This window comes from Paroedura picta, chromosome 8 (genome assembly GCF_049243985.1).
Source record: "Paroedura picta isolate Pp20150507F chromosome 8, Ppicta_v3.0, whole genome shotgun sequence".
NCBI classification, from domain to species: Eukaryota; Metazoa; Chordata; class Lepidosauria; order Squamata; family Gekkonidae; genus Paroedura; species Paroedura picta.
The window spans coordinates 36,817,231-36,844,491 of record NC_135376.1 but is presented as its reverse complement, the minus strand read 5'-3'; the positions used below and the strand labels follow the sequence as shown (position 1 = coordinate 36,844,491).

Below are 27,261 nucleotides of genomic sequence, written 5' to 3'. Positions count from 1 at the left end.
TACCATGAAGTTATATTTGTACTTTATAAACAGCAAGCAATCACATCCAATGTTTACTGCAGAACACTTTTCATTGGCCCCTTTTTTAAAAAAACACTTACGCTTAACCCTGATCCAGAAACTTCAACTGGTGCAGAATGCACCAGGATCCACACCTGGCCCACACTCCAACTTCTGCACTGGCTACCAGTCAATTACCAAACCAGGCTTAAGGTTCTGGTAATCACCTTCAAGGCCATACGTGGTCTGGGCCCTAAGTACCCAAGAAATTGCCTCTCCACCTGTGCCCCCCCCTCCTGAGCATTACACTCCAGAAACATCAACAAATTGGTGATCCCTGGCCCCACGGAAGCTCGACTGACCTTGACCAGAGCCCAGGGCTTTCTCAGTCCTGGCCCCCACCTGGTGTAACAAGCTCCCAAATGACATCAGGGCCCTGCCAGAACTAAATCAACTCCACAGGGCTTGTAAATTGGAGCTCTTCAACCAGGCCTTCAGTCAAGACAAGTAAGCAAATCCACCAACTAGAGCCCAGAGGTCCCTCCCATCATCAAACTGCACTCATAGAAAAGAACATAAACCACAGTGTGGAAAAATGGAGAATTGTTCAACTGTTAATTGTTGATTTTGCAAATCATTTCTATTTGACACAAGTTCCTGTTATCAAACTGTTATATATGTTCAAAACGATACGTTTATTTATAGTGTACTGTTTCATGAAGCTTCCATGTAAACCGCCCTGAGCCAGAAGGGAGGGTGGTATATAAAATAAATAAATAATTTAATTGCTTCGCACTTCTCATGCAAAAGAAGTCATGTTTGCCTTGCATGAACTCAGAGACCACCTGCCTGACTAATTGTAGTTTAGAATGAACTGTAAAGTCCCTCACTGCATTCTCACCTCTTGGTTATCTAGCACACGGCGGACATAGTCTGCTAGATCAGGACGTGTTACTACCCCATGAGGAGGAGCTGAACCCAAATTGCAAGTTCGGAAAGATGAAAGTGGTCGACGTTCACCATTGCGGCACAGCAGCTCAAAGTCTTCACTCTTCAGATTGCGTGCCCATTCAGCTTGGTTATTTCCTGGAAAGAAGACATTTGCAAGAGGAGAAAGCTTATGACCAAAAGCTGGGTTCAGTCCATACATGGAGAGAACTTGCAGATGTTCCCCCTTGGGTGTTACATAGATGAGAGGCATTATTTAGATGGGCAAGACCTAAAGTTGGAAGATGTTGCCTCTGCTATAAAGTGGGTACCATCTAGCTGACAGGGCTTCACAGTTATAGAGAATATGGGTTCGACTACACTATTACTTGTATATATGTACATTTGGATATTATACACAACATTCAGAAAAAGAGGTAAAATTCAAATGTGAAACTCCTACTGTTAACAGCCTGAGAATGTTTTTAGTAAGGCCACCAGGGATATAGATTAAATTCTTCCGAGTCACATCTAATAATGAGCAACTATTTGGCAATCCCCACTCTTAACATACAAAACTGTTCAGTGAAGCAGACCATGATAGCAGATTGTTCTTCCTGTTGAAGTTGGCTGTTGACATATCAGAATCAACCTTTATCAGGATGTTTTATTTTCCTGGTATATTCGGGATCCAGGTCAACATTTGCACATTTCAGCAATACGGGTATCCCAGGCCCATTCCACACACATTAGTTAATGCACTTTCAATGCACTTTAGAAAAGTCCAGCTGCAAAAGTACACTGAAAGTGCATTATGCTACACATGCAGAATGTGCCCCAGTGACAAATATTCCCAGAAATATTCTGGAATACCCAGGGCCAGCATTTTAAAATGCTAACTTTTTGGGGGGAAAGGTATTGCTTTCTGCAGGTCTGCTGGGCAACAGAAGCAGATGGGAGGCTGCTTTTGTTATGACTGGGAACCCTAAAACTGTGGCAATTGTTTATTTTCACATGAGAGGAAGGGAAGGCAATTGTAAGCCACTTTGAGACTCCTACATGTAGTGGAAAGCAGGGTATAAAAACAACTCTTCTAGATGGGAGATCCAGTGTGATTCTAGGAGTTTTTCAGGTTAGCAACCATAGAAGGATTGAAAGAGTGGGAATTGAAGAGAGGTTATGGGGCTTTCAGAAAAAGAAATAGGAAATAGTGGGGGAGCAGGAAATGAGATGCCTCCTGCAAGTCCTTGTGGATTCCAGTTTGCTTCAATTATTATTCAGAGCCCTCATTGTGAAACAAGTACATACCATCTGTGTTCTCCATTGGTGTGGTATGTTTAACAAAGGCTACTTGTCCTTTCTCTACTAAACACCTAGAAAACACAACAAAAGATTGTAAATTCTTTGCTATCCTTGGAAGGATTTCCAACTACATTGAAACTGGTGAAAAATCTACATAGAGAAACACTAGAACCCTTGATACTATGCATTTGATATCCCCACAGTATCTTGGAAATGTTATTTTGTGGGCAGGGGAGATGAAAAGCTGGATCCAGGGACACGAGCTCTGCCCTAAAATTACTTCGGCCAGTGGAGGTTTCTACACAGGCCCCAGTGGCAGCTGAAGCAGCTTCAGTGAGCCTCTGGTGGAAGCCCCACTCAAGGACATCCAAGGAAGGGTGGAATGGACACACCACAAGAGAGAAGACAATGTTCTGCCACCAAGCCACACCTGAAGACAATCCCACGGACGAGGCTGGCAGCGCCCTACCTTTTTTAGCCAGGACAAGTCAAAGGACAGACCTAGTACATGAAGAGCAGGCCTAAGCTAGTCCCTGTTACTCACATCCAGCAGGGACATGCCCATTTTCATGGGGCTTCCAAGGAACCCAAGGCTGTCCAGCCCACAGGAAACCCTTCAGAAGGCAGGAAGCAGGGTAGCCAAGGAAAATGGGTTACACCTTTCTCTTGCAGGGAGCAGAGCCAAGCTAGGGTAAGAGAGAATTTTCTCCTCTCCCAGCAACTGGTGTTTTCTTCAGCCTGCTGAGAAAAGGGTGCTGGAGAGCTTGGCAACCCTCAGCAACCCTCAGCCCTGGGAGTCAGAACCTGAAAAGCTGTCAGCTGAAGCGTTTTCTGTCCAACTCTGCATTGTTGATATTGCTGTAATTTTCTGGTCCTTATATTTTCCCCAAATGGCTAGATGTATATTTTGGTAGACATATGGAACACACTTGATTTCAGTCCAGTAGCACCTTAGTGACATGCAAGACCTTCGAGATACACATTTTTTTGACAGTCCATGCTGCTTTTGTCAGATACCTGCAGTAGAGTAAATGTTATTTCTACTAGTAGATATAAGAAGAAAATCTTTGCTCAATTTGAGACAGGACTCACAGAGGCTGGAACCTATTTTCAGTGCCAATGTTTTGCCTTGGAAAATGTGTTGATGGTATTATCATTATCAGGTGCCTTTGAACTATGCCGAGTCCCTCCGGAGTACTTGCAGCTGGATTCCCACACACACCTGGGATATGGGGGAATGGGCTGCCAGACAGAATTCAGCCCAGGTATAATCAGTTCGGAATTGACCAGTGCTCCCTTAATTTACTTCCAAGGGATGCTTGGGTCCCTCTTGGGATACTTAAAAATGTGGTCTTGAATAGTTTAGATAAAGTTTCCCTTAGGAAGATTCAGCTGATGGTTTAGTTCAGGTTAATTGTCAGACTGTTATGTTTATATTCATTTTGTTACATTTTCTCTCCTATCAGAATTTTTGGCAACTTGGGGGAAGGAGCTGATTAGCTGACTTGCATTCATCATCTTGAACTATTTGCTACAAGGGTATCTTTCAGCATTCTACCTGCTCTCTACTGGTGGCACTTGGTCTGGATTGCATAGATTTATCATAGGGCATCAAGCAGGGCAAGAGACCAAAGTACATTCTGGTGCAATGTGGTAAATCTGTAGCATAATATACAGAACTATGGTTCGGGATGTAATGTGGAGAATGGAAAATGGTATGAATTGTTTGTGTGGTTTGAAGAACTGACATCCTCTGTTAACTCCCAAAGCAAAGTTTAGTTTGAATAACAAAGCTACATACCGAAAAGCACCAGTATAGCCATAGTACAGCTCCTGGCTATTAGCTGCACACTTCTGTACAGCCGGGGTGGTGCCACTGCCCACACATAGGTTGCAGAGTGGAGAATCAGCAGGTGACCCTGGAGCACAGCCTTCACTGAAGAAGTGATCTAACACGGGAACAGAGAACAGAAATCTTGAATTTCTCCTATGCTATTCTGCTAAGCTTACTTAAAATCATATTTGCAATGAAATGAGATTATTAGAAACTTAGAAGGAAAAAGATTTGGAACTTTGGAAATATCTAGAACCCAGTCTCTTTTTGAACCAACTCCTGTTGACAAGTGCAGCAAAGAGGGCTAAATGAGAATTATTGCCTCAGAAATATTGCTTCTTTGGAATGGTTTCCTAATGCAAACTGTGAGGCCATTGGCAATACATCAGTGGTCTCCAGCATTGTCAACCTCCAGGTGCAATCTGGAGGTCCTGTAGCATTACAACTGATCTCTAGACTATGTATTTCAGTTCTCGTGGAGAAAATGGCAGCTTTGCAGGATAGACTCTATGTCATCAACTCCTTCCTGAGTTCCTTCCACAGGCTCAGCCCCCAAAACCTCCAGAAATTTCCAAACCTATGTTGACTACCCTAGTAGTCTCCAAGAAGCAGGGCAAGATGCCTATAATTGCAGTCAAGCATGTCAGGTGGCCATGTAGACTGGCTCCCATCCAGTATTATAATGTACAATGTTTGTCCTAGACTTCACTCCTTTCTAATAAATCTACTCTGTGAAGAGAATTTAAGATAGCAGTATAACATCTCACATTACAGCCAGTTGATATGCTACAGAATGGTCAACAGATTTGTCTTTATGTACCACCAGAAATACTAGATAAGTATTCTGCGTTGTTGCACATACACTTAGTTGGATATTCCCTGACCTGTTCCCTGATTTTGAAAAACTGGCTGGTAATTTCCCCAGTGGGTGCTAATTCCTACGAGTCCCCTGATAACTCTTTTACATAGCCATGAAAGCCTCAAGATGGTGGCTCTCCCAATGAAAGGGATGTGCGTTTGTGTGAAGAAAGAGCCAGCTTGTGATAATAGAGAAGCACCCAGAGACTGCTGTGAGGTAGCTGAAGCCCTTGAAGGTGCAGGATTGAGCACGTGATGTAGCCAATCTGCCAGATTGCCTTTACCGGCACCTATCTTTGTAAAGAAGTCAAATATAGCAATAAAAAATCACACCCCCAAACTCCAGTGCTTCAAGGGTAATCAGCACTGATTACCCTTTGCTGCCACCAAATGGGATGTGCTTAACGTTCCCCTTGAGTCTTTAATGGCTTATATAGAGGAGAATAGAGCCTCTAGTGGCATAGAGTGGTAAGGCAGCAGACATCCAGTCTGAAGCTCTGCCCATGAGGCTGTGAGTTCAATCCCAGCAGCCGGTTCAAGGTTGACTCAGCCTTCCATCCTTCCGAGGTTGGTAAAATGAGTACCCAGCTTGCTGGGGGGTAAACAGTAATGACTGGGGAAGGCACTGGCAAACCACCCTGTATTGAGTCTGCTATGAAAACACTAGAGGGCGTTACCCCAAGGGTCAGACATGACCCGGTGCTTGCACAGGGGATACCTTTATCTTTACCTTTATAGAGGAGAATGCTACACATAAGAGAACCAGTCTGGTATAATGGTGCTGTACTTAAACCAGGAAAATCAGGCTTCATTTTTTTTTAGGTGACTTTAGACCATTCTTTGTTTCCTACCCTAAGTAAGTTCATAGTGATGTTGCCAGGTTAAAACAAGAGGCATGTATGCTGCCTGGAGCTCCTGGGAAGAAAGATAGGATATAAACGTGATGTAACTAAATGTAAGGTCACCCACCAACATCAGAAAATCCAAATTCATGGGAAAGCAAGCCCACAGGTATATTCCACCCAGCAGTTCTCCCCCTGGCGGTATGGCAGGACTTCTTTCCTCGTAGGTTCTTCCAGGTGATGTCACGATCGCTTTTCTTGACAACAGCTACAGCATAGTAGGCACCTTCAGCAAGAGACAGAGAAACAACAAAATCTCTCAAATGAAAAGCAAAACTAAATACTGCAGATGGGAGAATCAAAATTGTCGCTCCACAGACAAACTTGTAAATCACATTCAACAAGCACTTTGTCAATGGATTAAGCCCCAGAACTCTTATCTTTAAAATATAATATTAGTCTCATTATTTTCCCCCGAAGCAATAGGAAAAAGGATGCACCATATTTTCAATTCTCAGGTAAAAGTTCAAACATCTCATGGTATTTTCTGTTTCTTTGTGCTACGTAATTCCTTACCATGGACCTGTGCTCCTTCAGTACGGCATGCTTCAATGTCGGCTGCAATGAGAATAAGAAAAAACCTCAATTAGAATGAAATGGTTGTGTTGCATTGCTAACCTATTTATGTAGAATTTCACAAATTTTAGAAAGTAATCACCCTTGTTTTTGAAATAGATTTTCTTCAAATGTGGTTAATTTTCTTAGTCCTAAACCTCTACATATATTTTTATTCAACAAGCTTTTTAATTGTAAGAAATCAAGCCACCTTATATTATCATTTCTTAATTCTTTAATTTCCTGAAAATCCAAAGTATTATTTTCTTTAATTAATGCTAGTATAAACAAGGAAAATGAGGAAATATGAAAGTTCAGAGGGAAAAAAATATTTTTTACACTCTTCCTCAGAGTGCTTGCACTCGAAAGCTCATGCCTTGAATAAATCTTTGTTAGTCTTAAAGGTGCTACTGGACTCTGATTTTCTTGTGCACTGAGGATGGTCAATCTACTGCAGGGCATGATAAGAAGAAGTTGCTTGGAGCATTTTAGCTGCGGGACTCAAATCTCAGAATAATCCTGTACACAGTTGCCCCAGGCTATACCGATAGTTTTTGACAGAAGTAACTCTGCAGGGTTGCACTTTCTGGGCACCAGTCCATTGAAAATCCAAAGTATGTAAAACTTCCTATGACACGGAGCTCTACGTTTGCTTAATTCTGATGGTTAAAACTAATGGTTGAGTGTTCACCACTCGCATAATGTTGATTCCCCAAACATACATGCGAAGCTAACAGAGTTTGCTCTTACCATCTGTGGTGATTTCTCGTGCTATTGGCACCAAGCCACATTTTCCTGCAACAAAGACGAGGCCTCCATCTAAACTCACAGCATCAGCTTCACCTTTCTGCGATGTAAAACAATATATATAGATATTGAGGATTTTTTCCTGAAGAAAGATTGTTTAAAGCCGCAGCACTGGCACAGGAAAGTTTTCAATTTAAATGAATTTGACCTGTTTATTTCAGTGGGGCTTCTATGAATGAATTTCTGCATGAACTCCAGATGTTTCCTCTCCTATCATATCACGTTTATCCATTGGAAATCTTAATGGCATTGCAGGTGGGAAGGTGTGACTGGAAATATTTATTTCCTTCATTTTTCTGATCTCAGGAATGATCATGTCATCCAAATAAACATTTCCTGATACTCTACTTGCTAGGGCAGTAAGATCACAGCCTCCTGGAAAGGGCAGGTCCATGAGTTGTGTATGGATTCAGTAAGTTCTATAGGGCAGGGGTAGTCAACCTGTAGTCCTCCAGATGTCCATGGACTACAATTCCCATGAGCCCCTGTCAGCATTTGCTGGCAGGGGCTCATGGGAATTGTAGTCCATTGACATCTGGAGGACCACAGGTTGACTACCCCTGCTCTAGGGCAAGACATGTGAATCACAGAGTTGAAGAAAAGCCATGTTTTGCCAGACAAACCATTAGGCCAATACAAGCCTAAGAGATAATTAGCAGTTAACAATAAATGGGAAAAACTGTACATGAAACGTTTCTCTGTGATGTATGATAACCACAGTTCAAGTGTCATAATTCTGCACAATTAAAACATTGCAGCTTAAAATTCTGATTTCTGGGTGACTTCATCTTCACAAGTGAGGCCAGTAGATACGCAGGCCAAGTGACTTTGCAATGGTGGCATCTCATCTTCCCTTTTCCATACTTTGTCCCAACAAGGATTGCTTCTTTGTGCCAGATAAAGAGGTTTTAACTTTTAAGTTTATTAAAAGCTCTTGGTGGTCTTTGAATGGCTTTTAATATATTACTGTTAACCTGGGTTCAATTTTCTTGGTTGTTTTATTTTGCTCTTTTTTAAAAAGTCTGTGGTGTTTGACCCTTCTAGTTGGGTGTTTAGTCTATTTGTAAGATGTTTTGGAACTTTTCGCTAAAAGCCAAGGTGTGACTATTTTAAATAAACAGGCACACAAACATGCATTCCTCAGTGTTTGAAACCCAGAGAAATAGAGGAAGACAATCCGATAAAGCCATGCAAAAAGCACTGTGATCCAAACCACACCCAGCAGGATAGAAACTTTCAACAGAAATGGACAAGCAGGAGACAGAGCACAACTATTAGCACTTACTGCAATCTTGACGATGGCATCTTCTGGACTGTCAGCCACAGCACACTCAATGGCCCCTCCACTCACTACACTCCAGGTGTCACACTTTGTCTTTTCATCCCTGCCCACGGTGCACCAACGGACCTTGTTTCCTGTATCAGCAGCAGGTGTCACTGTGGGATCAGAAACGAAAAACGTCAGTATACTTCAACTTTCCTGCAGGACTGCAAGCCAACTGCAAGCAGAGGGAGGAATGGACTTAATATATCAAAATTGCCTGTCAAGCACATATAAGGCCATGAGTGGGTGGTATCAATGGAGGAAGGAGATAAAATAACTTGTAGCAAGTTATAATTTGATCCATTTGCATTATTTCCTGGAAATACTGGGGGGGGAACAGACTTGAAATGTCACAGACATCATCTTGCTGGCCAGAATGTAGCAGTAATACCATGTGCATTCTTAAATGAATGCTCTGATTACAAAACTTTTACACAAGTATTAATTCTGAATAGTACACTCAAGCACACAGAATGGAAACATCGCCATTTTGCTTTAGTTATTGGGAGTATTGAGAATATCCATTTACAGCACAATAAATTCCTGCTTGCTATTTCATATGTTTTTCCTCAAGGTAGCACCTTGGTTCTGTGGAGATTTATTTGCCTAGTGCAGACTACTTTACTGCTAGGGAGAAACTGTGGTTCAGTGGCAGAGCATCTGCTTTGCATGTAGAAAGTCCAAAATTCAGGTCCTGGCATCTTCAATTAAAAATCAGGTGTCAGTAATCTGTAGTCCCAGTCCAAGCTAGTGTGATCTTGTCAGGTCTCAGAAGTTAAGCAGGGACAGTCTTGGGTATAAACTGCATGGAGCTTTTATTCCAAACCCAGATCGATTCAGTCCCTGCCCTCTACACAGAATGCGATTTCCATTTGGATTTGGGATGATTTCAAATTTCCTTCTGCAGCAAGAAGGATTGATACGGAGTGACCCTACCATTATTGTGCGATATCTTAGAGTGCTTTTAATCCTGAATATATTATAAAATTGCATTGTTTTGAATCGGGGTTCTCTTCCGTGGTATTGGCCACAGGTGGTCATGTGACGAATTTGCCTTAAATGAGAAGCCCCTAATTTCTCTCAATTTATGTAAGTCCTGGATTTTTTCTCCCTTCTCTGCCTTTTTCAATCTTCTCCCCCTCCCCTCCAAGAAAAGAAAGAGGCTACCTGCTTGGCTCCTCTTCCCCCCCTTCAAGAAAAGAAAGAAAGAGGCTTGGCTCCCCCTCCCCTTCTGAACTACCCTAACCACGTGCAGAAGACTTTCCTGTTTCAGTGGGGGGGGGGGGAGAGGAAGACCCAAGTTCAAAGAGATCTGAATTCAACAGGATTGACAATGGAATAAATAAAGTTAGTGCAGACTCTGCCTTGGTCAGTATTTGGATGGGAGACCATCAAGGGATGCCGGGGTTGCCATGTAGAGGCAGGCAGTGGCAAACCACCCCTGAATGTCTGTTGCCTTGAAAATCTTGCCATGCTTCTCCATAAATCACCTGTGACTTGATGGCAATTTTAAAAAGCAATCTCCAGTGTGGTGCCCACATATTATTTCTTTGTTGCCCCTTCCTTCTTTCCCAAAGCACGCAGCCAATCCTGGTTTTCCTCCATCTAATAGGAGCAGGAGGTACTCCAGAAGACCCAAGGTGACATCACCTGTGGGTCTGCAAGGATTGCACGTTCAGAAATAGCTGCTATAATAACAGGCTTGGAGCCTCTGAATATATTGAAAATGCATCCCATGGCAGCCTTTACATGACTGGTCTTGCCTCCCATTTTTGCCACTGGTCACTCTGATTTCTGAAGATTCCCAAACTGACCATAGGTTAGGAATCCAGTAGAATACATGAAAGACCTCTCCAGGAGACTAGAGAGCCACTGCCTGTTAGAGCAGGCAGCGCGACTCTGACCAATGGGCTGGCTCAGTCAGTTATACGTCTTCAGTATCTCCCACAGATATCATGTCACCCTAGGTAGCCCTGTTATTCCATGTTCTGTTGAAAATGTGGTTGTTTGAGTATGAAAAGCTCCTATTGGCTAATCAATGTTCTGAGATTATTTAAAATCAGTTGAGTACCAGCCAAATATCAGAGCACATATCTCATCCTTGCATTCTATAGGTACTAATTTGTTGATCGTTCCTGGCCCCAGGGATGCTTGCCTGGCCTTGATCAAGGCCAGGGCCTTTTCGATCCTGGCCCCTACCTAGTGGAATGAGCTTCCGGAGGAGCTGTGGGGCCTCAGAGAGTTTTCTGCCTTCTGCAGGGCCTGCAAAAAGGAGCTCTCCCGCCAGGTTTATGGTTAGGAGCAGTGCTAGAGCATATAGTGTGGGTCCCCCTGGGCATTGGCACCAACCATCATGATACCTGTCCATCTTGGTGTCTGACCATTTTGGTTCTCCCCCCCATGCCACCCTTATAAGGGCCTTCCTATTTAAGGAGAGCTATGGGTTTTTTTGCTATCTGTTGGGGTTTATGTTTTGTAGCATTGGGGGTTTTAATGGGTTGTATTGTATTTTTACTGTTTGGATTATTTGTGTGACCCGCTGCGAGCCGGTTTCTGAGAGCCAATTATAAATAAATAAATAAATAGATAAATAAATAAATAAAATAAAGTAATGAACTTCAGCAAATGGAATCTGTTGTACAAGTACATTTACACAGCCAAGGAGGTTTCCATGCCTTGCTTGATTATCCCTTATAGCAAATTCCCTGATTACCTCTTCTGATATTTTGCATAGCAGCATAGTACTTGGGGGTCACAAAGAGGTGGCTATCCATTTTTGCAGGAACACGGATAAGTTTCTCAGCAGAGTCCTTAATTATGAGGTCTTTCCCGTGAGAGGAGCCAAAATACTGACATTGTCCTGTCGTGCCTTTTGGAAACCGAGTCTAGGATAGGAAAAATATGATTTACTGAAGAAATATAAAGAGAGAATGTGGAGATAACAGCTTGGGGTTTGGTTATTAGAAAATGGAGAAAGAGCAGTGCAGAAGGGCAAAGCAGCTTGTACCCTGTCTCTGCTTCTTCCTCGTACTTCCTGTACACAGACCTCTTCCTACTCCATTCCTGTCAAAACAACTGACTCCATCAGTCAATTGACTCTCACTCCATGAGTATGTAAATCGGAGATCAGAGAGGTTCCAACAACCTTCACATTCATGCTACTTCCATGTAGGGATTCCTTTTGCTCAGTTTTCCTCTCCTACTGGCTCTACTATCACCCCATCTTCATTTCCCACTCCTATTCCTCCCACAGACCCCCTTTCTGTACAAAGTGCAGAAAATCTACATATGACATTGGAAATAAATAGAGGTCCTTTCAACTGGACCCTGCCTGGTTACAGAGAAACTAATTTGCCACACTGGACTAGGATGTGTTTTTAGGGAAAATGAAAAAAGGCAATTGCTTCTTTTTACAGTTGTTTTTTCCCCTAACACTAGTAAAACCAATAATTTCTGATTTGTGCAGTATATCCCTTTTTACATACATACACACACACACACACACACACACACACACACACACATTTGCTGAATGAATTTTCCCATTTTCAATCCATCCATTTTGGAGTTGAGTCCTTTATCTCTCCAGGGGAAAGGGTTGTTGAAATACCTGTAAGGTAGAGATCAGGCTCCAGATCTCATCAGTGTGGCCATCAACACTCCGTGCCACCACAGCATGAGCAGGGACACTAGCCAGGTTACATGAGGCATACTGGTCCAGAGGCTGTCTTCTGTCATCATCACAAAGCAGCTCATATTTTTTCCTTTCTTCTTCAGGGAGGCCTACAGGGAAGAAGGATTAAGTGAGATGGAGATCCGGAAACCAAGACTGGCCCACTGTGAACTTCTGAAAACAGAGTCAAAACATTCACAGCCATGACTGAGAGCAAACTAAAAACTACATCACATATTACTGGTCTTTAAGGCTGCAATGACAAATATTGTGCTCTCCTTCAGTTGAGCAATGAGATTCACGCAGTACTGCACTAAAGTACCACCGTACTTGTTCCAAGGCCTTTTTAAAGGACGACAGCTTTTTGAAAAATTGTGGCACACAGAGACTAAAAATATACAGGAGGAATGTAGTTGGATCAGGAAATAAATCCATACTTTTGCTACCCTGAAGAACTTGTCTTTAAAAAATTAATGTCACAAAATAATATAATTGCCTCATATAATTATGTAAAATACCTTGTATATATTGCATGTTATGAAGTCACTCCTAAATTACAATGACCCTATGAATTAATATGACCCTATGAATTAATAATCTCTGAAATATCCTACCCTCAATAGTCTTGCTGAGTCCATGGAACTGAAGATCATGGTCTCTTTGACTTAGCCCAGCTATCTCATGTTGGTTCTTCCTTTTCTGTCTACTGGCTTCAGGTTTTCCCAGCAAATGCCTCACCTTTCATATTTAAAATAGTGTGGCTTGCATGACTGCTATTTGTCACATAGAGATTAGAATATTGGATTTCACATTATGCATACATGAGAATGAAGGTAAAGTATGCCATCAGTCGAAACTGATTTATGGCAACCCTACTCTGGGATACAGTTCTATACAGTCAATAAAAACAAGACCAGGAGCTGATTGTGGTTCAGATCATCAGCTTCTTGTTGCAAAATTTAGGCTTAAATTGAAGAAAGTAGGGAAAAGCACTAGGCCACTCAGGTATGAACTAAATCATATCCCCGACGAATGTACAGTAGAGGTGACAAATAGATTTAAGGAATTAGATCTGATAGACAGAGTGCCTGAAGAACTATGGACGGAGGTTCGCGACATTGTACAAGAGGTAGCAACTAAAGCCATCCCAAAGAAAAAGAAATGCAAGAAATCAAAATGGCTGTCTGAAGAAGCTTTACAAATAGCTAAGGAGAGAAGGGAAGTGAAAGGCAAGGGAGAAAGAGAAAGATACACCCAATTGAATGCAGAATTCCAGAGAAAAGCTAGAATAGATAAGAATGCCTCCTTAAATGAACAGTGCAAACAAATATAAGAAAACAATAGAATAGGGAGGACCAGAGATCTTTTCAAGAAAATTGGAGATATGAAGAGAACGTTTCATGCAAAGATGGGCATGATAAGGAACCAAAATGGTAGGGACCTCACAGAAGCAGAAGAGATTTTAAAAAGTGGCAAAATTATACAGAAGAACTATACAAGAGCGAGCTTAACATCCCTGATGACCACAATGGGTAGTTCCTGACCTGGAGCCAGACATCCTGGAATGTGAAGTCAAATGGGCCTTAGGAAGCCTGAGCAACAATAAAGCTAGTGGTGGTGACGGCATTCCAGTTGAACTATTCAAAATCTTAAAAGACGATGCAGTAAAAGTGCTACACTCAATATGCCAGCAAATTTGGAAAACTCAACAATGGCCACAGGATTGGAAAAGGTCAGTTTACATTCCAATCCCAAAGAAGGGCAATGCCAAAGAATGTTCAAACTACCGCACCATTGCACTCATTTCTCATGCTAGCAAAGTTATGCTCAAAATCCTACAAGCTAGGCTCCAGCAATATGTGGACCGAGAACTTCCAGAAGTACAGGCAGGATTTCGAAGAGGCAGAGGAACTAGAGATCAAATTGCCAACATACGCTGGATCATGGAGAAAGCTAGGGAGTTTCAGAAGAACATCTACTTCTGCTTCATTTACTATGCTAAAGCCTTTGATTGTGTGGAGCACAACAAATTGTAGCAAGTTCTTAAAGAGATGGGAATACCAGAGCATCTTATTTGTCTCTTGAGAAATTTATATGCAGGTCAAGAAGCAACAGTGAGAACTGAACATGGAATCACTGATTGGTTCAAAATTGAGAAAGGAGTTCGGCAAGGCTGTATACTGTCGCCTTGCCTATTTAACTTGTATGCGGAGCACATCATGAGAAAGGCCGGATTAGAGGAGTCACAAATTGGGATCAAGATTGCAGGGAGAAATATCAACAATCTCAGATATGCAGATGATACCACTCTAATTGCAGAAAGCGAAGAGGAACTAAATTGCCTTTTGATACGGGTGAAGGAGGAGAGTACAAAAGTTGGTTTGAAACTCAACATCAAGAAAATAAAGATGATGGCATCTGGCCCTCTCCATTACTGGCAAATAGATGAGGAAGAAATGGAGGTAGTGGCAGATTTAATTTTCCTGGGCTCCAGGATCACTGCAGATGGGGACTGCAGCAAAGAAATTAAAAGACGCTTGCTCCTGGGGAGGAAAGCTATGGCAAATCTAGACAGCATCCTAAAAAGCAGAGACATCACCCTGCCAACAAAAGTGCGTTTAGTCAGGGCTATGGTATTCCCAGTTGCAATGTATGGCTGCGAAAGTTGGACCATAAGGAAGGCCGAGCATCAAAGAATTGAGGCTTTTGAACTCTGGTGCTGGAGAAGACTCTTGCGAGTCCCTTGGACTGCAAGGTGAACAAACCGGTCAGTCCTAGAGGAGATCAGCCCTGACTGCTCCTTAGAAGGCCAGATCCTGAAGATGAAACTCAAATACTTTGGCCACCTTATGAGAAGGAAGGACTCCCTGGAGAAGAGCCTAATGCTGGGAGCGATCGAGGGCAAAAGAAGAAGGGGACGTCAGAGAATGAAGTAGGTGCAAACTTAAATGGACTCCGGGGAATGGTAGAGGACAGGAAGGTCTGGAGGATCATTGTCCATGGGGTCGCGATGGGTCGGACACGACTTCGCACCTAACAGCAACAACAACTCTGGGATATTCAAGGCAAAAGGTATTTTATCATTGCCTTCCTCTGTGTAGCATCCCCAGTCTTTCTAGGTAGTCTTCTGTCCATGTACTTACCATGGCTGACCTGCTTAGATTCTTAACTCTGAAGAGAATGGCTAGCTTGAGCTATTTTGGCTGCTATAGTGGATTTTGTGGGGATGTGAAATGGTGTGGTTATCTTCAGCTGCCATCCCTTCTCCCAATCTGCTGCACCTATTTGGGTTTTAGGGGGAAATGCTTGCCAAAAGTCAGTGAATATTCTGAATATGGCCACAGACAACTAGCTCCAAGATAGCTCAGTGAGTAAAGAACTTATCTGGAAGCTATAACTTTAGAGAGCCAGTTTGGTGTAGTGGTTAGGAGTGCAGACTTCTAATCTGGCATGCCAGGTTCGATTCTGCGCTCCCCCACCTGCAGCCAGCTGGGTGACCTTGGGCTCGCCACGGCACTGATAAAGCTCTTCTGACCGGGCAGTGATATCAGGGCTTTCTCAGCCTCACCCACCCCACAGGGTGTCTGTTGTGGGGAGAGGAATGGGAAGGCGACTGTAAGCCGCTTTGAGCCTCCTTCAGGTAGGGAAAAGCGGCATATAAGAACCAACTCTTCTTCTTCTTCTTATGAGTTCAAGGTCAGCTGTGGGTCTTTTTTCCCCATGCAGGAGTTTTTATTAATTTATTTTGCTTTTGAACAGCTCATGTTTTTAAAATATATCATTTTTAAAACATGTGATTTTCATAAGTAAAAGAATTAAATAAAACTCCTAAATGGGGAAAAAAGACCCACAACCAGCCTTGAACTCATAAAGTTATGGTTACAAGGCAAACAGCTTACTAACTGAGGTATACTGGCTATGTTAGACTGGCTGCCTGTGGCCCTATTCAGAACATTCACTGACTTTGCAAACCTTCAAACACATGCAGCAGATTGGGAGAATGGACAAAGTACATCCACACTATTGCTTTTTAAACAAAGAAATCCCAATGTAAAACATCCCCTTTGCTAAAAAAAAACCCCACAGAAAAACAGAAAAAGGACAGCCATGAGAAGCGTACCCCCCCCCCAACCCCCGTGAAGCCCGTGCAGGAATAAACAGCTCATCTTTACTTCTGATATTAATGCTTATCAGTTTACTTAAGGGGGAAGCACTGCAATGAAACCACCAGAAGTTAAAGGGGCTGCTCCTGATGGAAATCAGCCAATCAACAAGCCAATCAAACAAAGTCTAGGTAATCAGGTTTTTCCAGTTTCCAGGGAGAAGAATCTGTTTGGGTGCAGAGTAGGGGGGGGGGGGATAATGCTCTTTCCAGTCAGGAGAAATGTAGTGTAGATCTCTGGCAAGATCCGAGTCTGATTTGAACAGAAACCAGCAGGACCGAGCCAGAAAAAACATGTGGGTTCAGATTCAGCCCTGATCTCCAATGGCCAGTCAGCAGCTATGCTGGGCAAAAGCCTTACCTAGTAGCACCTCTGGAGTATAATAAAGGGCGATGGGTAAATAGATGAGAAGGCTGATGAAACAAAAGCAGCTCAACAAGAAGTTAATCTTGCTAATTATGTATATATAACCAAAGAACCTCATTATGCAGCACTCTGCATAATGTATTGCTAGTATGACCGGCTGGCAGGCTGAAAGAAACAGGTGACCAACCAGCTGAACTGCACTAAATACTTGGATGTAAACCAGTTTAATCGCACTGATATTGTACTCCAAAGTAGCTAGTTTGTGCCTTAGGCATTAAATGCAGGCCTGACTTGATGAACTTTTCCACATGGCTGTTGTGCTTTTAAATTACCAGGTTCCTGTTATGATTACCATGCATTAAGCAAAAAATGGAAGAAAATGTCAGGTGATAAGCAATAGATTTACTTTACAAAATCCCTACACATTTTGCTGTGCAGGTTTTGTCAGGGGGAATTAGAACATGCACCTGATACTGGTATTTTCCACCTTTAAAAGATTTCATTTGCTATGGACAGTTCGAGGACTTTGTAGAATTAGTCTATTTCTTATCACCTGGCATTTTTCCCCTTTTTGTTTTGCGACGCATTGCTGGGTGCAGCTCACTTTTTTCCTTTGCCACACACTAGGGTCATTGAGCAATACTCAGCGTGAAGTGATTTTTCGCATCTTTTTGAGACCTCATATTGACTCAAACCTAGGGTCTGCCTTCTGCTAAGCTAGCCATATTAAGTCCTTACTTAGTGCAGTTGTGTGTTTCACATAGGCCACATCGCCGACTTCATCTGTCAGACATCTAGAATACAGAAAGGAGAAAGAAATATTATAATAATGCCCCCTCAGTCTCTACCAACCATGCTCAATGCATCCTGTCTCCTGTTACTCTTTAACGTTGCTCAGTACTGCATGAATCAAAGAAGTTAGGTAGGTTCAGCTCTGCCCAGAGGACTTACGCGTTCTATTACACATGAAAGACATGGATGAACTCAAAAGTGTTCAAGAGCTGGCAAATTAATAGTGGAATTGCTGAGGAATGTGTCAGGCTAGGATATATTCAGGAAAGACATATCAATGAGCTATCTAAAGGGGAATGAGAGATACAAGACATTTGCATGTTTCAACACTGACATCAAAACTAACACTTATGTGAAAGATCATTTTGCCACAGCCCATTGGTAGAACTTTACATCACCAAACAGAAATGGCTGTGCAGCTTCTTGCCACTCATATTAATCAGTGTTCTAATTTACAATTGAATGTTAGAAAAATTGTTTAAAAAAACCCCTGAAAACTGCAGGCATAGTCTAATCCCACATGGAAAATCAAGGGCCTTAAAACACACACACACACATCTTTTGTGCACTAAATTTATATTTGTTTATGTTTTGCAGAACTGCTAAGGTTGCACTTCTGTTGGGTGAATAATCAAATGCACCCTCTTGTTTGTGACGCATCCCCACGCCTTTTAAAGCATGACATGATTTTAATGATAGCAATGGGAATAACAGTCTGGGATCCAAGACCACAGAAACCCTGCCACAGCATCAGTGTTTTCACAGGCATTTTTATACCACTTCATTTTACTTACAAAATATCTATGAAATACGCATTTTAAAAAGTCCAAAAGCATCTGCTACTCACTTTAAAGCTCCAGCATAGCCAGCGTAGGGATCAGAGGAGAGACATTCTGGCCTCTGACATAAGCGGCAGAGAGTTGCCTGCTCCCTTTGAACCTCAGGGACGCAGCTGGCAGAGACAAAGCTGGCTAGCACTGCAAAGGAAACACAAACAGGTGAATTACTGGCCTGGCCCCTTTTACACTCAGCCCCCAAAGTCTCTCATTTGTAGAGCTGGCACTTCAGTAGGAAGCAGATGCTATTTAAAAAAAAAAGAAGTGGGGGGGGGGTATTCCCAGGAGCCTGCCGTGGTACAAGTATCGTATGCAGTTCCAGTGAAGGCAGCTGCATGCAAGTTAATCAGCCTCTGGGAAGCTGCAAGTGATCCATATATACTTCTGAGATCATATTTTGTAACCACTTGGGTCATCTCCAGTTTTTATTGGAAGCATGTGCAGCAATCATATTGAGCCTTTATGTAATGTCTTCAGTGTTCGAAGCAGTTCACACAAATTGTTTTGTCGCAATCCTTACAGCAGTCCTTCATTTATAGTTTACTGTTTGCACTGAGATTCGAAGTGGATTACACAATATCAACTGTGCAATCAAACAATATAGCACAATCAGTTAACAGAGCAAAAGGATTAGGATTGTGGAATTAGGTGAACAACAGGTCTAAACCACGTATACTATTAATGCAGAAAGTAGATCACATTGAAGACAATGCAGTAAAACCAGGTGATATGTACAATAATGATTGCAATGGAATATTCCACTATGTAGGTGCCTTGGGCTGTTCATTCTGCAATAGTTCTAATCTCTTTTTTTTTTAATGCAAAATCTTCAAATTGCAGGTGGGGAAATTAGACAAAGGAGGGGTGCTTTACTGATGGTAGAGGCCAGATTGGAGTCAAAGACCTCCCACGATACATATTATTCTCTTAGCTACTATGCTATACCATGGCAAGTGGCAGTGTTCCCCTCTGGGATATTTCTGGTGGCCTTATGAATGTGACCCCAACACCTCTTGGACTCTCCACTGCTATATTCACTGTGCTTCTTACTTTTCTCTATAGGCTCTATTTCTGCTCCAGCCCAGGTTGTGCAATTTTTATCCAGCAGTCTTCCAATTGGTATGTTCCATCCAGCTGATCTGCCCATGCCAGTGTGGCAAGATTTCTTCCCTCTGAGATCACAAAGTGAATTGATATCTGATCCTTTCTTCACGACAGCCACAGCATAGTAGCTGGTAGCACACTCTGAAGGAGAGAGAAAAACTTATAAATGATTGGCAGCAAAGGACTCTCCTAAACTGCATTAAATCATATGTTTTAAGTTAGCCAGTCAAGTGTTAACCAACTCAGCTCTAGCCTTTTGACAGATTCCCCACTTCTGTTCTGTATATGGAATATTTGGACAAAAAGGGCTTGCTCATTTCCCTACATCTTCCCAACTAAGTCAGGGAACCCTGGGAGAGGCATGATATCCCCAGGTGAACCTTGCACCCATATGCCTTGCCCCTGATGCCACCCCAAATACCTCTGCTGCTGACCTCTGCCTCTGCCTTGCAACCAGAGCAGCTAATCCTTCTCACCCTCTCTCCCCCAGCATTCTTTAAAAGCAGGAGAGCAAGTCAGATATGTCCTACAGGGCAAATAAAATCATGGCTGAAGTCCTGTAAGACAAGGGAATCTTGGGCAGTTTGGGAGGCTGTGGCCTATAGGGTATGTATGATTTGCTGCGCTGTTTTTAAAAGGGGCTTGGGATAGGATACAAGCAGCTGCTGTGTTGGTTTGGCTAGGACCTGGCCTCCCAGAATTACAGCTGATCCTCAGACTACAGAGAGAAAATGGTGGCTTTGAAGCAATAGCCTTCATGGCATTGTCCTTCTCTGAGGTACCTCCCCTCCACAACCCCTCCATCCCCAAATCTCCAGGAATTTCTCATCCCAGAGTTGACAACAGGACAGCCGTTCTCCCAAAAATCTGCCATCTGAGACCATTGCTACAATTGACCTCATGGTAGAGCCAGCCCTCCTTGCATTCTTCCCTTCAGATTTGGATCTTAGAACATGTATAAGGCTCCACAAGATCCCAAGTTCAATCCCCAGCTAAAACAACCTCAGCACATCTGGCAAAAAGAGCAGCTACTAGTGTGCAATACTAGACAATTGATAGTTCTTTACAAATTCTCAGAGAGGTCCCTCTTCAAAATTACCTGGTCCATATACCTCTGCTGCAACAGGGTTCAAATTATAAGGGGCCAAGCCTGCTTCATAAACAAGGCCACCATCTAGGGTCACGGCATCTGCTTCAGATTTCTGAAAATACACAGAAGTAGTAAACTGAGAACACAGGAATCTTTTCCCCACTTTTCAGCCATAAAAGCAGCATGAAGAAGAGTTAGGAGAAACAGCTCCCCCTGATACCCACCCCAGTCTCCAGTGGAACCAGTGATCAACGCAAGAGCACTTTCTAGCTGTGTTAAGATGGAGCAACAAAGCTATATTTGGTGATGGTGGGGGTGTTCATTCCAAATGAATGAAAATTAAGGTTGTTAGTCAATGATCTGTATAGTTCCTGTTGTTGATGGGAATGCAGCGGCCTTTGGAACAGCAGGAGAGCACCCATAGAGTAGTTCCCCTAAGCTTTCCTTGGCTCAGCTTTCTGTGATCACTGTTCTACATCACCACTACAGGTCAGCTTTTTTTTAAAAAACCTAGAAATCACAAAATCACTATCATATTACAATTTCACAATGATCTATTGCAACAGTGATCTATTGCTGACAGCTTGCTACAGCCTCCATTTTAAATCACAAAAAATGGATTCACCACCACAAAAAGCATTATCTACCAAAGAGGAACCAGCAGGCAACCAGCAGAAGGAAGGTATGGATGCTCAAACATGCTAAAGTTGCCTGCTTTGTCCCACCCTTATACCCACCTGTCTCTTCCTTGTTCCTGGGGATGGGAATTTCTTTTTTAAAATGGTGACATGTCTGGAGCAATTAATAGGTGGATACGTGTGTAGGTGATGCCAGAAATAAAAGAAAATGTAATTTAATAAAGTATGCCTCTTGAAAGTCCCCCCACCAAAAAAGCATCCAAAAAGCACTATGTATCTATGATTCTATGCATAGGCATTGCAACAGAGAAGTATGAATCAAACAAAATAGTGGGCATCACAGGACCTTTAAACTGTTGGAGAAAGGGGATTGGTTGCCTGAATTGATTGACAGGCAGAAGCGCAATGTGTATAAGGCATGTTACTCTCTTCAACCTCTTCCAGCAGCAGATGAGGAGGGTAAGACTCACAAAAAGAAGGCAGACTAAGGCGAGACAGCAGAAAGGTGAGGAGGGCCTGGGAGGCATGATATAATTTAGTGGTTTGCTATTCTACCAGTGTGACGCTATTTTTACTCATGTGTGGAAATTCCCTGATTTTTAAAAAGAGCTTGGAAAATCCTTTTGAAGTAATAGAAATGGTAGCCACAGGAGGAGCGGGAAATTGTGCCAGTGTGTGGGACCTGCACACACTGTGTGTGTGGGACCTGTGCAATAACACACATTTTCCCATCTACGCAGCATCCAAAGGTGCTTTGCCTGCAGTCTTTTTTGACAGGTAGCACCAAGACAAGTTTGGGAAAGATTGTAGAAAAGCCAGGGGAAATACTGGGTGACATTGGATGCTTCCCAAATCAGTGCTGCAGTAAGGAAGTCCACGCAGGGCAGAACATCTGTGTGGAAACAGCCCATATGAAACGCTGCATTAGTCATACGTCAATTAGAGTGTGAATAAATGCTGTCTGCTTAATTAATTTTCCTGATGGACTGGTTAAGCAGCACTGGTTCCCCAGCATTGATTTGGTTCGGGGAAACAGTGCCAGCTTAAGCACCATCTCCTAGTGTGCTAAATCAGGGCCCCAGATGCCTGGAAAGTACAGAACTGCAAGAGTATATCCATCAACTGGACATGAGAACATACCTGGGGAAAGAATACTGAGTCATAGAAAAGCACTGCTGAGTTCCAAAAAGCGGCACATTTCAAAGGTGGGGTAGTGAAGACTTTTGCCTATCAATTCCACTCTCGGATTTAGCAATGTTTGCCCATAACCCACCAGATGCTGCCCAAGTTGCCTTTGGTTCCCTCATTAGCAGCCATATTCTTTCAAGCTCTGTCTCTGTCTGGATTTCCTCCTGTAGAGAATGCTGGCTCGACCTCTGGTGCCATCTTTTCAAAGCTGATGGTAGACCAGCCATCAGTAAAAACTTAACTAGTGCTACGCACTGAATTCAGAAAAGTCCCGTCCCCCCACCAATATTCATTTTCTTCTGGTCACTTACTGAGATGGCTTCTATGCAGTCACGGTAACCACTCTTTCTGACACAAGTCAGTGGAGTGTCCGGCTGCAAACATGCTTGCAGATCTGCACACTTTGCTTGCTCAGCATCGGATATTGTGCACCACTTTACAGTGCATGTTGCGAGACACAGTGCTGTGGAGAGAAGGAAGGCGTGATGAGGTTGTACTGTGGACCTTAAACAATGACAACACCTACTTGGACACTCCCTGAACAGGATTAGCTTCCCATACCTGGTCAGCCAGTTTGTGCTATTAGAGGAACAAAAAGTAGCAAGTGGCAGATGTCACAGGTCATCCTTACTGGTTCATTGGTGCTAAGTGATTCTTTGGACTTGATGTTAATCACAGAATAATGTATTTATTTTATAAGTTAACTTTTAAGACCACCCCTCCCCAAGAGTGGGCTTCGGGGAGTTTACATAAATGGCAATAAAGCATCATAATACTAAAAATGCAATAAACACATTGAAAAGCTAAAATCTATTATAGAACCATCCATTCTGACCATCGGCATCTCTCCCTGCCCACCGATATGTGCCCCCATAAGAAGAAGAAGGGGGAAGGGTGAGGTCTTTCACTATTTAATTTTTTTTTAATGTAACACATATTGCACTACTTTGCCACCCTATTCGGGATCCTCGTGTTGAACAATCAAAACATCAAAACAATTTTAAAACAGAGATATATTGAACAATGAAAAGCAATTCTTTAACAGGACAGCTCTGGGCTACACTGTTATTAACAACCGGTTTCGCTGTGGTCTTCTTGTTATAAATAGAGCAGAATAAGCAGTCATATGCTGATTTAGCACCACCTGGAAGCACACCGTTCACAGACAGCAAGCTTGTTAAAAGCCAATGTTTAAAGGGAGAGGTCCATGCATATTTTCTGCCCAGGCAGAGGTTAATGTGGCTCAACCGCACAAGACATCAGCACACTCACATCCAGCCCAGCCTGAAAGATCGTCTAAGAACTGCAGCTCCTGCGGGCTGAAGGAGCCATGTGAATAGCCCTCCGATCACAGGAAGGCAGTAGCTTAAAGCAAGCTGTGCAGATAGAAGGGTTTCTTTGGGAACCCCTCAATATTTCCATATCTGAGGGAAGTCTTGGGATGGCGGACGGGGATTAAGTCCTAAAATTTTACTTAGTCTACCCTTCGCTATTCTTTTAGTATATTTTACTGTATTTTAAACTAAAGCTGTTTCCTCCAGTATAACTATCCTCCGAGAAATGTCTTCGATCTAGTTGATTTTCTGTTTCTGTCTGATGACTGTGCCAGTTGCTTCAGTCTATGACTTCTCTGAGCATAATAATAAATCAGTCTGAATCCTGTTGCTAGCTCATGGGGCTGGCTGTTCCCAAGACAGGCCTCCTAGCCCTCTAACAGGCTTAGAGCTAGAGCAGCACAGTTCCACTTAGGGCAGCACGTTTCCCTCAAAGTCCTCAAGCAGAAGCTGGGGCACTGGCTGCAGGAGATGGTTTGCAGACTTTGTCGACCCCAGTGGTGGAAGCTGCCAGGGTGTGTTTTCCGGACAAAATTAACTGATGCAGCAAGGGTTAGTCAACCCACCTCTCACTGCCAGATTTCTCCTAGAAAATGCCTTTCCTCCTTCGTATGATTGGCCTTGGCAGACAATGATTCGGGAACATGCATGTACCACACCAATTCCCCCTAGTTAAAGAGCATGACAGCATCGTTGTCCCTTGTGGATTCCAAAGTTGCCTGTAGCAAATGCTCATTCGGCCCCTATCTTGCTGCCTCTTTTGAGGGGACAGCTAAGTACCATTTTAAGCTCTGAGAAAGAGATCTGGGTCAGCATTTGTTTAAATAGAATCTTCCTTATCAGGAGTCCAATAAGCACATACTCAAAGGGCACCAGACTTTTGGGAGCAAGTCAACAGAGGTGGCCATTGCTGTGATGCTACTGAAAATGACATCTCATCCCAGTAAAATCACTGGAAAGAGCTGCAGGTTCGCATCTTTTAAAGACTTGCTTTCAGTGGCTCTTTCTTTTCCTTTTGTTCTTTAAAGCAGAATGCTGGAAGTATTTATTGGACTACTTTACAGATTTGCCTTTCTATGACTATTGTAAAGTTGACTCTCTGATTCTGTTTTGCAAAATCCTGAAGTCACTTACCCAGCAGCCCAACGGTGGCTTGGAAGAGAAGTTTCATGGTCTCCACAGGCTCTCACACAGGTGTTGCAGAGGTGTCCGTCACAGACTGCTCGGTGCCTGTGACAGCATTTGACTCAACAACTGTGCCCTTATATAGACAGTGGACTCTGCAGCGTTAGCAGAAGCAGTGACCCAACTGTGTTTGTCCTTCCTTGTTTCCCAATAGCTCCTGGCTCAATCCCTCCCTTCTAGCCAGCCCATTTACCAGAAGAATTTCATTTTGGCTCCAAATTCACAAAGCTAGCTGGCATGAGTGAAAAGAGCCAAAAAGTGTTTGAGAGGCTTAAATGGGAAATCCCCCATCATTTAAATTCCTTCTTTACCTGAAATGTAGTCAAACAGGCATTTTCTTAATTTATTCTTTCACCCCCATCCTCATAAGGACAGATACAGAAAATTATCTTACAACTGGCTTGGAAGTTCAGCTGTTTGAATAACAACACAAATAATCAACATTTTGGGCCATTCCGCACAAGGACCAATGTTGCCAATTGCTTTCACAAAGCGGAAACGCTATTTTAAATAGTGGAATCTCTGCGTTCCGCATACCTTCATTTGTAGTGGAATCCAGTAGCATTTCATTCGTTCCCCACAGGTTTCCGGTCTCGAAGGAATTGCTTGAAAGGAAGCGATTTTTTTCTGTGCTTGTTCCCGCCCCTGGCTGTCAATCAAACGGAACAGCCAATGGGCGGTTGTTATCATGCTCCCGAAAAGCCCCTTTCCCTTTAAGCACAGGGTTTTTTTAAAAACACACACACTTTACAACAAATATGTGTTGATTCGTTGCAATGGAGAGACCCATCTAGCTGGCGTGTGAGCTGGTGATTCATCTTTACCACGCTCCCCCAAGTGGGAAAAAAATCCCCCCCCGCACGGGCGCGATTTTTGGGCAAAATTAAAGGGAACTGGCGAACAGGGGGCTGTGTTGTCCTTGGGGACTTAGGGGAGCTTTAAAGCACTTCTGTGGAGGGACTGTAGCCAGAGAAGCCTCGCTGGTTCGTTGCTTTCCCCGCTCGAAGGAGGGAAAATGGCAATCGCTTCGCCGGAAGTTCGGAGGAGAGAGCCAGGGGGAGGGACTTTGCTGCAACCGCTACATTGAGAACACACATGTCTTTTTCACAAGTGTTGCAGGTTGTTGGCAAGAGTGTAGCGATTTTCTGAGGGTGAATCCACTTTTCCCGATTCCCCGGAAATCGCTACAATGAAGCGATTTTGGCGCTAGTGTTGCAGGAGTGTTGCAGATTGCTCACGATGTCATGCAGAACGCAGTTTTAGTGGCGAAAACAAAATGTACTATATTAAAGTCTGGCCCATTGTATGCTATGGATTTTTGCAGCCTAAACCAGGACATTCTCACTAGTATCTGATTATACTAAGGCCTCAGAAACTGGGAAATTATTCAGGCAGCAACAAAAGGAGCCAGTGAGGAACAGCTGAAGATGATGTTTATGTAGCAATCTGCCCAGCACACCTGGATGGACTAAGATCTCAGGGAAAGTTCAGCAAGATCTAAAAAAACCAAAAACATTCAGAAAGAAAAGTCCCCCATTTTTCAAACAACCAAACTACAAATATAAACAGAATGAATTACATCTTTAAGTTACTTTTAAGTTGTAATACATTGTTCCTCCATGCTGTGGGTATTATTTCTTCAGATATTGATAAACTGTTAAAATAAGTTTTAAACTCCAGAAATCTGTCTCTAGAATCAGGGGAATAATTTGCGGAATTGACCTTCTGTTTCAGCATAGAATGAAATTCCTACACACAGCCAAATGGTGAGCAGCTAATGGAGATTTCCTCCTTATGATTATAACCTAATGAGATGTACATATTATGGACGGCCAACTATGCACATAGGAGCCCTGGTAATTCACTGCTTTTTTTTTTTTTTAAGAGGAAGAGTTGAATGAACCAATCATATGCACATTAAGCACCTATTACTGCACTAACATGGGGAGGAATTCTTCCCCCATATACCGTATGTCAGATTATAAAGGAAAATGTTGAAAGTATCAAGATACAGATGGAACATTTTATCATATGTGGTGGACCTGTTAAAAAGTAAATCATATTGGCCTATTATGCACAGCCACTGAAACAGCGGCATGCAGAACGCAGAGGAGGAAGAAGCAAAGCAAAACGCTTATGCACGGGATTGAACACAACGGCGGCAAAACCCAGAGTATCCGATTATGCACGCGGCTACTCCGGAGCCTCTTGTGGCGCAGAGTGGTAAGGCAGCAGACATGCAGTCTGAAAGCTCTGCCCATGAGGCTGGGAGTTCAATCCCAGCAGCCGGCTCAAGGTTGACTCAGCCTTCCATCCTTCCGAGGTCGGTAAAATGAGTACCCAGCTTGCTGGGGGGTAAACGGTAATGACTGGGGAAGGCACT

General features: G+C 43.0%; 1 protein-coding gene across 1 annotated transcript in view; it reads right to left on the bottom strand.

Annotated features, from left to right (window-relative positions):
* TF (transferrin) overlaps positions 1 to 25,081 on the bottom strand; it is a 41,223-nt gene extending 16,142 nt beyond the window's left edge. Inside the window, exons 1-15 of the mRNA XM_077350939.1 lie at positions 24,828 to 25,081; positions 22,671 to 22,822; positions 20,543 to 20,645; positions 19,390 to 19,584; positions 18,351 to 18,480; positions 17,450 to 17,505; positions 12,120 to 12,292; positions 11,223 to 11,394; positions 8,471 to 8,622; positions 7,129 to 7,225; positions 6,340 to 6,381; positions 5,891 to 6,049; positions 4,031 to 4,178; positions 2,236 to 2,300; positions 902 to 1,086 (exon numbers count right to left, since the gene is read on the bottom strand). Coding sequence (XP_077207054.1) covers positions 902 to 1,086; positions 2,236 to 2,300; positions 4,031 to 4,178; positions 5,891 to 6,049; positions 6,340 to 6,381; positions 7,129 to 7,225; positions 8,471 to 8,622; positions 11,223 to 11,394; positions 12,120 to 12,292; positions 17,450 to 17,505; positions 18,351 to 18,480; positions 19,390 to 19,584; positions 20,543 to 20,645; positions 22,671 to 22,822; positions 24,828 to 24,864 — 1,866 coding nt within the window. The 5' untranslated portion in view covers positions 24,865 to 25,081. The remainder of the gene's footprint in view (positions 1 to 901; positions 1,087 to 2,235; positions 2,301 to 4,030; positions 4,179 to 5,890; positions 6,050 to 6,339; positions 6,382 to 7,128; positions 7,226 to 8,470; positions 8,623 to 11,222; positions 11,395 to 12,119; positions 12,293 to 17,449; positions 17,506 to 18,350; positions 18,481 to 19,389; positions 19,585 to 20,542; positions 20,646 to 22,670; positions 22,823 to 24,827) is intronic.
* Between the last annotated feature and the right edge of the window lie 2,180 nt (positions 25,082 to 27,261).